Below are 16,888 nucleotides of genomic sequence, written 5' to 3'. Positions count from 1 at the left end.
GAGACAGGTTGGGGGAAGAAAGTGTATGGACCTAATATTGCAGTTGCTCAACATGTTAAATTCCCACTGATTTCAAAGACAGCTCCAAGTCAGAGGCTGCTGCAGTAGGATTGGGTGCCATATCAGGATGTTTTTGCATGAAGAGTTATTGACTAGCAGCTGGCTGAAAACAAATAATCTGGTCGCACAAATGTGTCTCCAGTTGGACTCTTTGGGACTTTTGCCCCACTGTCCTCCCTTTTGATCATTTTTAAATTGTGGGGAGGAAAGTGTAGGGTTTTGGCTGCTGACCACTTGCCTATCACCAGGTTTTTCTCCTATCCCACATTGCTTTGCTGGGAAACGGGATTGACCTTTCTGTTGAACGGCATGACTAATAGTGATGTTTAAAAAAAAAAAAAAAAGTGTACGGTACAGCGTTTAGGCGTAGAAGTTTCTGGTGATCAGGGAATAACGTATAGGCCTTTTGGCTAAGATGATAATCTGTACGTTATTCCCTGATCACCAGAAACTTCTATGACTAATAGTGCTTGCCAAAAATTTTGATTTGAAACTTTTTGATCAATAAAAATCCTTCGTGGAAAATTTTCATTTTTTCCAAAAACTTTCAACATCATAACCCGAACTGAAAAATAAAGTGTCTTCTATTTATTTTAATTAATACATACCTAACATTTTTCAGCCAGCACTAATGATGGTTTTCAGATTTTAGAATCTCCATGGGTATGTCTAGTTTCAAAGGAGATGCTACATGAGATTGCTTTCTGTGAAGAACTGGAATGCCTATGTCTTATTTTAAAACCTCCAAACAACTAAAGGTGTAAAATATGTGCATTATTCTACATATTAAGTTAAGGCTATTCTACTGTGTATTCACTGTTCCAGTGGCTAGAGCAGTGGACATTACCACTGATTTGTTGTTTACTCTTGGCAAGTCACTTTGCTTTTCTGGGCTTGTTGCTTCATTAGAAAATGGGGATAGAAATGCTTTGTAAAGCACATTGAGAACAGCAGATGAAAAGTCTAATTATGCAGTTTACAAATGATGTAACACATGCATAATATAATACTTATCTAGGGCATTCTAGCTCATTTACAGCTAGAGAGGTAATTTTCCAGCTCAGATAGATGTATATGTGCTAGCTTTGATTGAGCTAGCACACCAAAAATAGCAGTGTAGTCAAATCACTACCCTTGCCACAGTAGCTACACTGCAGTTTTTCACAGCTTGGCCAAAGGTAGCACATGTACATCTTCCCCAGAAGGAAATTATACCTCCAGCTCCAATGTAGATGTACCCTAAATGTGGGACTTAAATCACTAACAGCCAGGAAGATGAGAAATGAAGCTTAGTTTCATACTTAACGCATCCTGTTCTCCTTTGCTTGTATATTTCAACACTTTATGTAATATTATTTAAAGATCTTTAGACAGACCTCTTAAGTGCAAGTCTCTTCTACCGTGTTCTTTTTGTAGGCATAAGTCAAATCACTAATTTTTTTTCACATTCCCTCATAAACCAGCATTGAAGTGAAATACTTTAAAAGGTTTTCATCCCAGTTTGAAAATAGATGTAATTTCATTTTGGCTTTCTAGTTTTTATGAAGAAAATTGCCAAGAGCAAAGATTGTTAAATCAAATTCCTTCAAATATTTTTGAATGTGGCATATCTTCTGTAGTTGAATGCTTTTAAATTTCAAAAGTAAAGTAAAATTGATTTTATAGTTGTCCAAGTTTGCAGATCTGCTTAAACAGTAATAATTTACAAAATCAAATGTGTAAATTGTATGAGCTACTTGGTCAAGGTTTCATAGATTTTTCTGGCCTCAACCAATCTCTTTGGAGTTGTGTGTTAATCTAATGACCTCTCATTAATCAAAAGTATTATATTAAATTTCTCAGTAGTACATGAAATGTGCTAACACAGTCTTTTTGACTAATTTGAATGGCAAATACACAACTTTAAAATAAAGTTTAGTTCCGGAGATTAGCACTTTGCTTTCAGCCTCAAATGGGGACAGTAAAACATTCATTACATTCTAACACTAGTATGTAAACCAATTTCAACCTAATGCATCCTATCAAAGCTTCATGATGCACTTCTAAAAATACCTCTGCTATTATCATGTTAGTAACTTTGCATGTTTTCAGGTGAGACTTCTGAAAATACATAGCTCAATCAACTTTATTTTTGTTTATTTTATTTTAGGTTTTATTCAGAATAAAATCTGGAGGATAAACTGTGTGCTTTTGGCTTTTTTTAAGGTTGTGAAAGTGACACGGACTCTGAACTCCCTTACAAAATGCATGATTCTGGCAAAGATAACATGTCATATCGCAGGATTGCAGTGGTTGAACCAAAACCTACTACAGAGTTCAATCGGTTCTTACCCAGCAAAACTAAACAGGCATCATATATGCCAGCACCGCTCAGGAGAAAAAGGATAGAGAAGAATGAGGACAACAGAAGAAGCTGGGCAAGTCCTGTCTTCACTGAGCCAGATGGAACGTTTTCAAGGTACTAGGGTGGTATCTAAATAGAGCAAACTTGATTTATGGCAAATGGAACAGACTTATTCATTAAAGCAAGAGAAGCTGCCCTTACTGTAATTAAAAGTAAAGTATTTGAGATTTACAAAATAAGAATCATTGTTTCTTTGCATAGCTGGTTGATGAATAACATTGTGACATGGATAAAACTTTAACAGTGGGAATTTATATGATCTTAAAATGCAGAATTAAAGCGACTGGAGCATATGTTTAACCTTGTTGGTTAAAGCTTATGCAAATTTTGTTGTTACTAATCTCTGCTGTCCAATTTGTAAATGTACACACTTGAGATTATTAGCCATTTTTGGGGCTTCATCATGACCTAGGTGATTTCACTGTCTTCACTTTGTTCCTGTTTTGGTCAATCTCAGTGGACGAGGAAAGAATCCTTTAGCTTCCCGTCAGAATAGCAGAGCAGAATGTGGGTTTACAAATCCAGCTTCCCTGCAGATCTATGAGTATGAAAGTGGCTCTGATTCAGAAGATGAAAGAAGATTGCCTGACGTGGTTATGGATGATTTAGCAAAACGTAGATTCTTAATAAAAAAGAGCTCTGTGAGTTCCGCTGCACCTGGACATCTTTACATCTTGCACAAGGACTCTTCTAAATCTTGTTTGCAACAAAATTACCCAGCTGGTCCATTAGCTGCTGTGCTTGAACCGATGAGGTCAGAGATACTAATCCTAGATCCAAATTATTGTACTACCAAAATTGCAATCCATAAATAACTGCATCAAAAAGCAAACCTTTCTAATCAGCATTTGTTTAACGCTGCTGATAAATTACTACGTTCTTTGTAGTCAAATTCCTTTCTTTTTATCAGATGAAATAAGATGCTGTTATAACCACTTAACTTTGTTCTAGTGCTGCAGTAATGGAATTGAAAACTAATTTGCTTCATTCACAAATTTGAACTTTTGAGCCAAAAAGCATGTCTCTTGCATATTTTGTAAAGTTGCTCCTAAAGTATCCTTAATTGATTGGATATTTTGAACAGTAACCAGAAGAGGCAGAGGCATTTGGACCCTAAAGAGGAAAGCAAGCCAAAAGTTAACATTTCTTCAAAATTCTCCGGCTATTCTGATGATGAGGAAGAAAAGGCAGTAGGCATCCCAAACATTGAAAAAGATGATCTCTATGTTCGCAAACTAAACTCTGCAGTTTCAAACCCAATGGTTTCTTTTGACAAGTTTCTACCTAAGTTTTGGACTCCAGAAGAAGAATTGCATTGGAAAAACGTTAAAAAAGGATCCTCTTCCAAACCATGGTATAAGGAGCTTCAGGGATTCAGGTTTGTGTGTGCATGCTCCTCTTACATCTCATGTATGCACACATTTGAGTGCACTGTAGCTTTAAATGCATCAAGAAACCTTTTTTTGGCCTGTTTTTTTTTTTTTCAACTCCACTGGCTGTTTCTTTAAAGTTTAACAGCTGGCTTTTTTGTGTGTGTTGTTTGTTGTTCAAACAGAGGTTTTTGCAGGGAAATAAACTGATGTATTATCTACAATAGACAATTGCACCTCTATCTTTTTGTGCGTTGGTCCATAATTACTCTAAATATTTCTTAACTTCCCCTCTTTTCCATTTCTCATGCTACTCTACAGTAGAAAGAAGTCTGATTCTGAGGATGAAGATTCAGCCAATAAACAAAGCAATGCCAAACTGACTGCTGATTATGTGGGGAAATCATTGTCCCAAATTGCAGAAGGGGAAATCACATACGCCTCTGATCAACCCAGGTTGATATAATTGCATGAACTATACACTCTTGCTGCATCAAGGGAAACTACTAGTAATGCAACAGTTGAGTGATTTAAAAGTGCAACGTGATGTTGCTGTTATCTCCGTACTTAGTCACAAGTTGCTAGTTTACTGGCAGGCATAACAAACTGTAAAGGATCATTGGCTTTGTGTATGAGCATGCGATCTTGCTGTTTCCACCAAAGTTAATATGCTGTACTATCATTTTAGAGGGGTGGATATATGCTGCATTATAGCAAATATTGAATTGTATGTGTGCTTCTCAGAATATTCCAATTCTAAAACAAATGCTCCTCTGAAAACTTTTTGTCTGCAGTCTGAGTCTTCTGGCAATTAATGATATTCTACCTTCCCTTTTTTTTGTTTTATATGCTTCAGTCAGTTTTCATTACTTCAGACCCTCCAAAAATACTCTGATGACTACTTGTCTTCTGAAATGAAGACCAAAATTGATCCTACTTCTGGCCCTAGGGTCATAACATGCAGAAAGAATATTTTTTTTACACCAGGACGCAACCAGAGGGAAACTATGAATGGAGACCTATATCCAGACTTGGAAAATGACGATTTGTTTGTTCGGAAGACTGGGGCTTTCCACATTAATCCAATTGCTCTCCAAGCTTTTGAATACTTTAGAAAATCCTCTGAGCAAGAACCTCTTCTAGAGGGTGAAATAATTCTGCAACCCAGAGAGGGCCAACCTGTTATTCCAGACTTAGAAAAAGATGACATGACTGTTCGTAAAGTACAAACACAGAAAAAAGGGGTGCCTTTATCAGGTGCTCCTGACAAATACCATCCTGCACTCTTTCCTGATCCTTGGAGCCTCCCACCAGAAATCCAATCCAAATTTCTTTGTTTACTTGACAAGACTATCACAACAGAAGATGAAAAAAATGGTGGTAGAGTCTTATCACCCTCTTTGCAGCAGAAGAAGGATGATATGCTGACTCGCAAGATTGAGTCTTGGAAAGTAGGAAGTGTTCTGCAGCCAGTCAGTTTTACTCCAGGTCCATGCAGCGAAGAAGACTGGAAAAAATGGGAGGCTATCAGAGAGGCCAGCAAAGTTAGACACAAGAAACGCCAGATGGTTGAGAGGTCAGGTTATGTCCCTGTGTGGAGAGTGCTTGTGTCTGAGTATTTGAAATGTTCCCATTAAGGAAAGCATCATCTTGTACTGAATGGAACCATGCATGCAGTGTGAAACTGCAATGTATTTATTTTGTGTAGTCATGGAAAAGCTTATGACAGGGCAATACCGTATTTTCAACATGGTTTAGATTATTCGATCACTACTAGTAATGTACATTGTATAATTTGAGACTGAAGGTAACATGCATCTTTCCATGATTGAGCAGGAATATGAGCAATTACTCAAGAGACCTTGGAAGCCAATAAATCATTTCTTAACACCAATGTACAAACATTCCTAAATTATCTGTATACTTTATTGCAGGATCTTAGGGAATAGCAGCTCTGTTAATACTGCTTATGAGCTAGGTTTGAAAAAATTCCCAAGGCTCACTTGCCCACAGCTCTAAGGGTACTATACTAGGTGAAAAATGCCTGTGCCACCATGACCCTAAAAAGCATGCTTCCTCCCCCCAAAAGGGTGTGTGTATACATTTAACTTCCTCTAGCCCATCTTCCTTTCTCCAGTCAATTCTTCCCTTTTTTCAGATCAAATCTGTCACCATTTAATGCTCAACTCCTTGCCTGGGTGACTCAGAGCTGTCCTATCTGCCCTCGGTTTTAACTCCTGCCCAGCCCTCTTTCAAACCCTGTGCTCACTCAGGGAGAGTGGGTTTTTCAAGTCGTCTTTATCACTGAAAATACGGAATTGCAAGTTGCAATTTTTCTCATTCAGCATCCTTATTTCATGACTGATACAATTTTATGTTCCAGCTAATATCGTGTATGTCATTAATTTTGAAGCTTAACACAGCTAAACAAACCTTGCATTTGGTTAAAAGTATTTCTAAAACACCTGAATATAATTGACTTCTAAGGCTATTTCACTCAATAAAAATTCTATTTATGCTCAGCCTTTAAGTATTTTAAATTTTTTAAAAAATTAACTCAGTGCATCATATTGAATGCATCTGGTTCTGCATCTTAATGTGTTAAGCTGAATGCATTTTTGGCATTCTGTTCATTCATTCCATTTGTTACATTAGGAATGCGGAAATTAATTTGAACAAAAATATAACCTTTCGGAACCAAACTTGGTCTTAGGACTCAGTTCAAAATAGTCGTCATTTTTTGTCTGCACTTTCCTGGTGTTAGATAGCACTGGAAGAGGCAATGAGTAATGACTATTAGACTGTTCATGCATGATTTCCAAAACTGAAAATACTAGGAATTGTGATAGGGACCTTTTTGTATTGTGAGATTTTTAAGCTTGACTTCCAGAATACACGGTTTCTGGTAAGTTTCTGACTTGCATCTGAACTTTGAGGTACTGATCCAAGCCTGTAACTCCTGATCTTTTGATGTTCTCCCATCACTTTAGTCAAAATGCTTCCACATCAAACTTCTTAATGTTCTCTTACATATAAAGTAAAACCCTGAAATGAATTTCTTTTGGTTTTCTGATTTCTCAGACTGTTTCAAAAGCTTTCTGATGAGGATGGGTAAGTTTATGATAAAAATAGAAAATTTCACCATACCATTTGTTCTGTGCATCTTATTAAACTTTCCCAGTAATTTTTATGCATGTATAATAGCTAAAAACTCTTGCTCAAAGCACCATGTGCATGCTGCTCTGTAGTTCTGTACTTGAGTAATTTTCATAAGTTATCGAAAACACAATAGCTATGCTTCTGATAGAAGCTCATTGTGGCATAAAGTATTGCATATATAGTAAATAAATTGCAATGGCTGCTGTTGTCAGGCTTTTTGAAATTAGCTGTGAAATTTCACTCTTGCTGAAACTTACGTGTGGTTTCCCCATCCCCTCCCCCCCATATTCAAATTGGGTTTTTAGAGGTTTAACAAATCTAGAGTAAAACTAGTAAATATTTCTTCTTCTTTAATGGAAGATATGGGCAAGAATACTGAAGTTGATGTGAATTTAAATATCTGTTTATCCTGATAAGGAAGTATAGGAAGACATCTCAACTGGCCAAGGTCCAAATGTGTGGAATAAATCACTTAGAATGAGAGAGAGAAGAAAATCAAGAGCATCTTAAATTATTGTGAAATTAATTTAGCATAGCATTTCCTATTATTTTGGATATCATGTTTCTGCATCTGAGGTTAATAGCCTTGGTCAAAGATTGTACCAAAAATCCACCTTAAAATGAGGGCATCTTAAAATAAAAATAGATAGGCAAGTGAGGGTAGCTTTTCCTTTCAAGGTTATTTAAGGGTGTAGTTTCCACTAGAGAGGTTGGGCTTTCTGGATATTGTATAATTTATTGACTATTTATCTAATGCTAGGTGACTGAATACTAAGTGTAAACTTACTCCATGTTCTACTGCAGCAATACGTATTAAAGCACAATTTTGTCATTTAAGTGTTGCTTTTTACTTGGCTTACAATATGTGTGTGTTGGGAAGAGGAGTGGGAGAAGAGGAGTGTTTCACTGATTTTTGCCTGAATGTGCTTTGTAGATTTGCATATGCATGAATGTTTGCTTTTTGCATGCTTTACTAATTTTTTCTAGCTTTCCCTTTTGAAATCTCTGCACTTTTTGACCATGATCTTTAGAAATTGAACCAAAAATCTGAAATAGTTGTATGAAATACTTTTATTTATAATTGATTAAATATTGCCAAAATCAGCAAGGAGTGAAAACTGGTCCCAGAGGGAGCTCTGCTACATATTCAGAAGAGGGAGAATATGAGGTTATATCCATTGGATAGGTTTTTGATGTTTACATACAAATTAACACACTTTTTATAAGTAGGTTTTAATCAAGTACATACTTTTAAATTATTTACATTTTCTATCTTGTTCAAGGAGAATATAGAAAAACCAGAGAGGGAAAAGCAGTTCATCATAATTAGTGTACATTCCCTCAACCAGTCTTGAACACTTTCGGTGCTTTGATACAGGTTTATTGTAATACAAAAACAATTTCTGTGACTGACGTAAAAATGAATGATAAAAACAAGGACAGGACAGAAAACTAAGCAAACAAATAGTGCCTGAGGTAGTAACCATGGTATTGTTGCTAGATTTGGCATGCTTCCCATTTAAAAAAAAAAAAGGGGGACAATAACTGAGTGATCTACCTTTTACATTCTGAAGAGCAGAGTCCAAAGTCTTAGGTTGCCACTGAAACTCAGTTTAGCCTCTTCCTAATCCCTAGTTGCATGCATCACAAAACCACCACATAATTTTGTACAGCTCATGTCTGCTTGAGATATGCCCAAGTTTGGAGGAGTAGATCAAGACTGACTGATTTTGGCAAAAAATAGGTGAAACTTGTACAATACCTTTTCATGTTATAACTGGCTTAAGTGAATACTGTTAATTCCTCCCTTTCAGGAGCATTTAATATGTTCTATTGGTCTGGTGGTTTAGTGGCCATTCACTGTCATTCGGGTCATCGTATGATTGATTCCTTCTTCAGTCACTTTGCTCCCTGAGCTGGTTGGGTGGGAGCACACCTCAGGCAATCAGCTGAAGCACTGTGATGGGAAGGGAGGGTCCCATGTCACTCCAAAGGTACATCCATGGCCAATCCAGAAGAGGCTTTAAAATGTTCAGAAACGGCAGGGAGAAAATTATAATGAACTCTCTCCATGAGATGGCCAAACCTGAAGTCAGGATACAAGGAAACTTGATGGATTTGGGGGTTTAGCAGAGGCCTTCTGAACCCAGGTAGTATTAAAGAGGATAAAGGATATGAAGACCTCACAGACCTATAGGATTTTGTTCTGAATGGGAGAAGTAATTTTTTTAAAGATGACTGTCCCTTTTAAATATGCAATATAGAATCTTGCTGTTGCATAGCATTTTAGAAAGATTAAACAAAGACACTGTCCATACCCCAAAGAGATTACAATTTAGGCAAATATAAAGCATGGGATAGACAATGAATGGGTGGGGGCAAGAAAAGAAAGGTGTAGGACTAACAAATTAATGTGAATCCTATTCTATAGTAAGTGAATCATAAGTTGTAATATTAAATGGGGGAATAAAGGTAGGGCAGGAGCAGATGAGACAGTAGTACAGGCGTGGAAGTCAGACATGGAAAGCAGGGTGGAAGAAGCCAGTGTTGAGGAATTAGGAAAAAGGGGAGAGAGGGAGACAGTGAATGTACTGGGGGAGAAGGGTTGCATGGTGAGAACAGAGTGAGAATAAGGTTATTTTAGCTGTTTGATGTTAAATTCAAGAGAACAGTCAGGGAGACTGAGGTAGAATTTGATAGTGGCCCGGGCAAACGAGAACCATAGCAGAAACCAGCTTTTTCGGTAGTGAAAATGGAGCGGTCTTTTAGAAATAGTTTTGTGGGAGAGGTGGCAACATTTTGTGAGCACCTGGAGATGGATGGAGGGGAAGGGGAGAAGAGAAACTTGAAAATGATACTGAACTTATGAAAAATCTGAACTGAGGGAGAGAGTTCAAGAGCAGAAAAGTGCAGTTTGAATTATCAGCGTAAAGCTGCTAGAAGACCATACGAGCAGATTCTCACCTTTCCTATTCATGTTTGACCAATGATGCTGTCACTGATGTTTGTGTTGGCACCACTGCATACAGGATACTGAAAAATAGCTAGTGTATGTTTTTCCTCCTCTGTTTAAAAATGCATGATAGGACAGCTCAAGTTATAGTAATATAAATCCCTTTGCATAAATATTGGCAAAGACTACATTAAGCAAAACAATGTTTTTGGTCCTAGGAGTAAGTCTTTGAATGATGTCAGTGTAGATGAGGCCCAAGTGCTGCGCCAGGTTCGTTATGAAGAGCTACAGAAAATAAAATCCAAGCTACAGGAACAAGATCAACAGTGGCAAGATGTGAGTGTTCCATTCTGTTCCCCCTAAATGCCCACTAAGGGCCCAGTTCTGTAATCCAGTGTCACTTTTCACTCAAGCCAAAGGGCATTGGGTGTCAGCAGGGCCGGCACCAGCTTAGCAAGCAGGTGCTTGGGGTGGCCACTCCAGAGAGGGGTGGCACGTCTAGCTATTTGGCGGCAATTTGGCGGATGGTCCCTCACTCCCACTCAGAGTGAAGGACCTCCTGCTGAATTGCCGTGGAAGTGCCGCAGATCGCGATCGCGGCTTTTTGTGGGGGGGCTGCTTGGGGTGGCAAAAACCCTGGAGCTGGCCCTGGGTGTCAGCATGTCACAGGATTGGGTTGTAAATGATCAATTTAAACATTTGTTGATTATCTGGATGTGTAAATGTAAATCCTTAATACTTCTGCGTTATCTGTTTGTTTGATCAACTCTGCAGAGGAAGATTTATCTGTATGATAGCTTTTAAAGAGTAGAAAAATAAAAACCAGCTTCAGGCCCAATTTATGTGCAGGACAATGAAAGATAAGGCACTATAATTAGCACAGTGTCATTTTACCAGTTATTTGCTTCTCTATTTTTGTTAATGTAATGGCAAGCATAAATGTATTTAAATACTAATAAACAGACAATGTATTGCAGTACAGTAATCTTATAAATTAGTTTCATAGGAAGGGGTACAAAAAAAGGCTGCATATCAGATTAGCAGAACAAAACCAAACATCTATGTGTTGTGGGGGGAGTGCCAAACTACTGATATTGTGAAATCTAATGAGAGGCAGAATGTGTGTTTTTAAGTGCAGTAATTTAGCATATAAAGTCGCATGCAATGAAATTGTAAAGCTATTTGGATGGTTTTATGTTTGAATGTTTAGTCATTCGGAAAAATATCCCATGTGTTTCCCCTCTCCCATTTTTTTTTAGTTTTTCTCCCGTGGAAAAAATGTCTTTTTTTTTTTTTAATTTACCATGAAAACTAATATCCCAGCTTTGAGATAAGCATTTTTAATCATCTATATATCCATTGGGGCATATCAAAACCTCAATTTTTTCCTTCAAATGTTGAAATGTAATGATTATAGAAGTGAGGGGTTGGTGTTAATAAGCACTGGACACTGAGCAAGCTTTCAACATTGCTTAGTTAATGCATCTTGGTTCTAAACATTCAGTACTTCTGCTTAAATTAGTTCTGGAATTTTATGGGGCAGACACATCTTACTGCTAAACTGCATTGTGATTTTAGAATATGAGCAAAATATAAAATAGGTTGATACTTCAGTTTCCCTTTAGGATTTAAGGCGGGTATATACTCAAGTACCTACATGAATCCATTCAGATGTTGCTTTACTTTTCTGTATTTTACACTCACTCACTCACTCACTCACTCACTTAAATTTAATATCCAGTTAAGCATTGCTGTTACGTTTTAGATAAATATTGAAGAGGTGACTGGAAAGAAGTTAAAAGGAAAACTGCACCTTTTTCTTTATGGTGTAAAATTGCAATTGTTACCCTTACTTAACGATAGGCGGCAGGTCACCTTACCTGAAAAATACAAACACAGTCTGTCTCAGAAACATTTAGGTCAGAAACATTTGGGTCAGATTTTGCAGGAAGACACATGAGACTCTAGCCTTGATGCAGACAAACAGGCTTTATAAAGCAAAATTAGGACACACTGGTATCCAGTTGGAATGAGCAGGCTTAGCAATGCAATAGGGTAGTCTCAGTAGTTGTTAAAGATCTCTAGAAAATCAGATCTGCATACATTAATGTGATTTGTTTTAGGATCTAGCAAAATGGAAAAATCGTCGAAAAAGTTTCACTTCAGATTTGCAAAAGAAAAAGGAGGAGAGAGAAGAAATCGAAAGGAAAGCCTCTGAGAATTCTGAAATAAATACCAAGTCACTGAAAGAAATGCAGCAGGACAGGTAATGCACCTAATGGAGATGTTGTATGCACTACTTACATTTGAGCATGTGTGTTCACTCTAATCTTAGAGCAGCTTTAACTAGCATTAATTGTGCTCATATATGAAATAGAACTAACTCAGTACACATTTTTTTGAAGAATATATTTTGATAAAGCTACTCTTTACTGACCTTTAGGTCCATTTATATAATGCAGAAATCTAAACAACTGAAAGGCAGGTACTAGTAAACTCTTTATAGTGGAAGTTAAAGCAAGTTAGTAAAGTAAAATGTAACTTACAGAATGAAACAACGTAGGAATAAATTTTGCTTTGAAATCAAACTTCATTCACTTTAATAGTATATTTTTAAACAGGTCTAAAAACAATTGTCTAGAATGAATAATCTTGTTTGTCTGATTTACTATGGTTGTGTATTTTTCTTTGCATTAATATTGCAACTGACATTCTTTTTTTTAATCCATTTATGAGTAAACATAGCCAGGGCTTTTGTTTATATTGCAAAACTGCAGGATTAAAATTTCACTTGAACTTTCCCCAATGCTGTTGCTATATGAATCCTTCTGGTATTTACAGAATGAGCAGACTGTAAATATTTTTAAGACGTCTCTCTAAATAAGTAGAAAGTAAATTGATTACACCACCATTTGCCCTATAGGTGGTGGCTTTATAAACGCACTGACATCCATTTTTAAATCAATGGGATCTGTGTTTAGGTATATCTGCATACACTTACAAACCAAATTTAAAGGATCCTTTTAAAACATAAATATAATATTTTGAGTCAGTAACTTTTTAATTTCCATTGTTGTTATTGAACAAGATGTCATTTCTATCCTAGAAATAAAAACAGATGCTCATATTTAATAGCAATTTTACCAAAACTTTTAAAAACTGTTTTCTAAATAATATTTTTGTCTCATTTCACAGTATAACGAAATGTATGTGGCAAGGAACCAAGCCTCCACCTAAGCACTAGCAAATGTCTAAAATATGTTCTCTATAAATTGGTATACCATTCTAATACAGTAGCTAGATCAGTAGAACTATAGAGTTTGGCTTACACTTTTCAAAGTCCTCCACCCTACCAGATCTAACTAGGCATCCACCCCTTGCCTAACATCCAAAAAATAAATAAAATAATATGTAAAAAAATCCCTAAAAATGAAAACCTAGCCTTCCAAGCATTTTTATGTGAACTAGTTGTATTGCTTTCTCAGGGAAAAGGTCATTCTTGGCGTAATCGTTTATAACATTAGTCATTTTAATATGTGGAAAGAGAGCATTTGAATTTTTGATTAGAGGTAGATTCATTTTCATTTAAACAGGAAGACTTTCATAGTTTGTTCAGTCTTTGCTTTGATCATTTCATAGCTGAAAGACTTCTTAAAGTCCATGTATCCTTCTGGTCACTCCTTTGGTATGTTAATGAGTTCTGTCTCCTTAGGGAGAACAGAGATCAAGGATCCTACCAGGACATCCAGCAAAAAAGTGAACGCAGGCGAATGCATTCATCAGATGATGTATTTAGTGAAGAAAAACATCCTTCCAGACCATCAGTAGCAAAAGATTACCTTGTTGAAAAAGATGCCTCTTACAGCTTTAAGAAGAATGAAAAATCATATGCTGCACAAACTAACAAAGAGAATTCTCAAAAGCCAGAGATCTATGCAACAGTTGAAACTCAAATTCCATCTAAAAGCCTATTAGAAGAACAGAGCTCAGTCCCTTTGTCTACTCACCCTTCAGTGAATGCACAAATGGGGTCAGCTCAGGTTTCAGCTTCTCTCCCCAGAAATTACCAGAAAACTGATACCTCTAGGTTAACATCTGTGGTTACACCAAGACCTTTTGGTGTCCACTCAAGAGGAATCTCATCACTTCCCAGATCATTTACGGTAAAACTCCTTCAATTTCTTCATGTTTGTGAATGTTACTATCTTGAATCGTTAACCCAATAGCCGTTTTAATCTTTTCATGCATTTAGTTTTAAATTTCCTGCCCCTGTTTAACAAAGGAGGCATTAATAATGGAGCAAATAATTCTGTCAGTTTCCTAAACAATTGTTGATGTTTATGTACTTAAAACAATGATCTGCTTCCTATGAATAGATGTCTGATAAATATATTGGTACAATATTTTTTGGTAAAAGTTCATGTTTTCTTGCTAGAAAATTTATTGACCTATCAGTACATATTCTGAAACGTACTTAGCATAATTATACTTTTAGCTGATGTAAATTGTCATTCCATCAAAGTCAATGGAACTAGAACAATTTTATACCAACTGAGCTTAATATATTATTAATGAACCCTAATACAGGCAATCAGCATATCTGCATAAATTGTATTGTCTTTTCCATAATTCCCTAGCTGCCCTAATTTTGAAACTGATGTGTCTAAAAGTATGCTATTTTAATGCATTTCTTTTAAATCCAAACTTGAATTAGTTATTCTGCTCACATGCATCTGAGAGGGGAAAAAACCCATCTTGCTCTTTTAGTAATAGTGGACAATAGGATAGTGGGTGTGGCAATGGGAAATTGCATTGAAAGAATGGATGGAGAAAAAGATAAGAAAACTTCTGTGGCTGAGCTCTCTAGACTATTTAGCTTAGTTTGCTGAGAATCAAACTTGAGGCTTTTATGCTTTTTAAAAAAAGCAGCATGTGCCAATATGAACAACAACATTTTCATTCCAGGTGGACGAAGTCCAGAAGTATAATGGAGAAGTAGATGGAGCCAAGAGATCTCAAAGGTTGCTCACCAGCTATTCATTTTCAACACTGGAAGCAGGACCACTTCTCTCTGCAGATGAAATGACAAGTGGTGGCAAGGAGGAAAAGGAAAGCATTAAAAGAACAGAGTCTCCTACACTGAGAGCCTCTGCTACATCTCAATACCAGGATGCAGTGGCCCCTGGTCTTAAATCAGAGTATTATACTCATCCTGACCCTATTACAGTTGCCTCTTCTGCAGAAATAAGAAGCCTGCCAGAGCCAGAGGTTTCAGTGTCACAGGTGAGTTTGGAAAGTATATAATTACCCACAGTAACCTGGTAGTACTAAGATAGTGTGAACAAATATTAAAGCCGTAGGTTAACATGCTTCACCAGTAAGAGAGGTATTCAGAGAAACAAATAAACCATTTCACTTAAGTGCTTCTCTTTCCCATGGAGTATGAAAAATTAAATATTTGGCCTGTGTAATTTGTTCTTTTGATTACTACAATCTTTCTAAACCTCTTTTCTCTGTTTTGAGTTTGTCCCTGTCTTTGTTTCTTGTAAAAATTGAGCTAAATTTTCAGTTTAGCATTAAGCAGGTTTCTATTTTTGTACTCACAATTATTTGCAGCAGCAATTAAGGTCACTAGGACATTGAAGAATCTGGTTTGTGGGCTTAATTAGGTTAGTTGCACTAGCGTTTATTTGCACCCTCAAACTTTAGGAATGAATGCCAGCTTCTGAAAATCTAACCTTTAAATGTGCTAAGCATTACTCCAGGTTTCACTTTTTACTGCAATGCCTTGAGGTAGGGTTTTTTCCCCCAATAGTTCTTTTGATTGCTTTACTCTGACTGTATTCACTAATTACTTTAAAAAAATAAATCACTTCCTCAATATTTGCCTGTTTAATGGAAAGTTTCCAACTTTGGTTCAGAAGTTAGGTCCTGTGCTCTACTTTCAGAGCTCTGGGGCATATAAGGTACCATAATTCTTCCACTGCTGACTGCTGTTTCCTGCCCTTTTTTCAAATGTAACCCGAATACCAATAGTATCAGCTGTCAGTAGCTTCTTGCAACAGTTGACAACATCACTAACTCCCAAGATCATGCTGGGAGTCACATTCTCTACATTGTTTATGCTGCTGTAGATAGCAGTTATGTCAGCTGTTGGAGGGAAAATACAGGACTCTGAATTCCAATTGGTGCAATCACTTCCTGCTCTACTTTTGTTTTAAAATAGATTTGCAAATATTTTGAACAGTTTTTTTTTTTTTTTTTTAAACCAACTTTGAAACGAAATATTTTTCATTTTACACCATAGGCTCCTAGCGTTGCTGCCTGGCCTGTCATCCTACTTTATTTAATCAAAGGTTCTGACAGCATGATTGCATGTAGGAGGAGATAGTTTCAATGCATTGCAGTAAAAGGAATTATATTAGGTTAGATATGGGTCCTTGTTTATGGCTCATGTGAGCTGAATGGAAACAAAATGTTCTGGGTCAAATTTCATTCTATTCTCTGTATCAAAACTCAGACCAAGGCTAGCTGGGGCTTGGCTATCAGGTATGTGATGGTAAACTCTCCTGCCTGGCAAACGAGGATTTTTTTTTTTTTTTTAATATACAGCATGCGTCAAGCTATAGTTAAGGTGGGAACTCCTTTCCCACAAATTGAGATGTCCACTTGTGTGCTGGTAAGGCATTTCACAGCCAAGTGAGAGACTGGTATCTCTGTGAACCACTGAACCAATCAGGTGGCATTTGTAGAGCACCGTAGGCATTGGGATGGACCTGTCCAAATGGTGCAGTTCAGTGCATGAAGACGAAGTGCCCTTCTGTTCAGAGCTGGGCTTGAGGAGGGAGAAAACATCTTCAGATTGAGGAGATGAAAATAATAGACATGAGACCTTCTTGAGTGTGGATTGATATAAATTTAAATAATCAAGTTTAACTGGTT

At 36.8% G+C, this 16,888-nt stretch overlaps 1 protein-coding gene across 39 annotated transcripts in view; it reads left to right on the top strand.

Annotated features, from left to right (window-relative positions):
- The window catches only part of LMO7 (LIM domain 7), a 178,155-nt gene that overhangs the window by 127,400 nt on the left and 33,867 nt on the right, over positions 1-16,888 (top strand). For 14 of the 39 annotated variants that reach the window (XM_065581078.1, XM_024114879.3, XM_065581077.1 and 11 more), the window contains 10 exons: positions 2,266-2,518; positions 2,922-3,218; positions 3,549-3,842; positions 4,156-4,290; positions 4,691-5,410; positions 6,916-6,945; positions 10,165-10,282; positions 12,070-12,212; positions 13,659-14,109; positions 14,912-15,229. In XM_065581078.1, the coding sequence (XP_065437150.1) occupies positions 2,266-2,518; positions 2,922-3,218; positions 3,549-3,842; positions 4,156-4,290; positions 4,691-5,410; positions 6,916-6,945; positions 10,165-10,282; positions 12,070-12,212; positions 13,659-14,109; positions 14,912-15,229 (2,759 nt within the window). The remainder of the gene's footprint in view (positions 1-2,265; positions 2,519-2,921; positions 3,219-3,548; positions 3,843-4,155; positions 4,291-4,690; positions 5,411-6,915; positions 6,946-10,164; positions 10,283-12,069; positions 12,213-13,658; positions 14,110-14,911; positions 15,230-16,888) is intronic. The other 25 variants (XM_065581102.1, XM_065581100.1, XM_065581097.1 and 22 more) reach the window with 7 other exon arrangements.

The sequence above is a fragment of the Chrysemys picta genome, chromosome 1 (genome assembly GCF_011386835.1).
Source record: "Chrysemys picta bellii isolate R12L10 chromosome 1, ASM1138683v2, whole genome shotgun sequence".
NCBI lineage: Eukaryota > Metazoa > Chordata > Testudines > Emydidae > Chrysemys > Chrysemys picta.
This window is presented reverse-complemented; position numbering and strand designations above follow the sequence as displayed.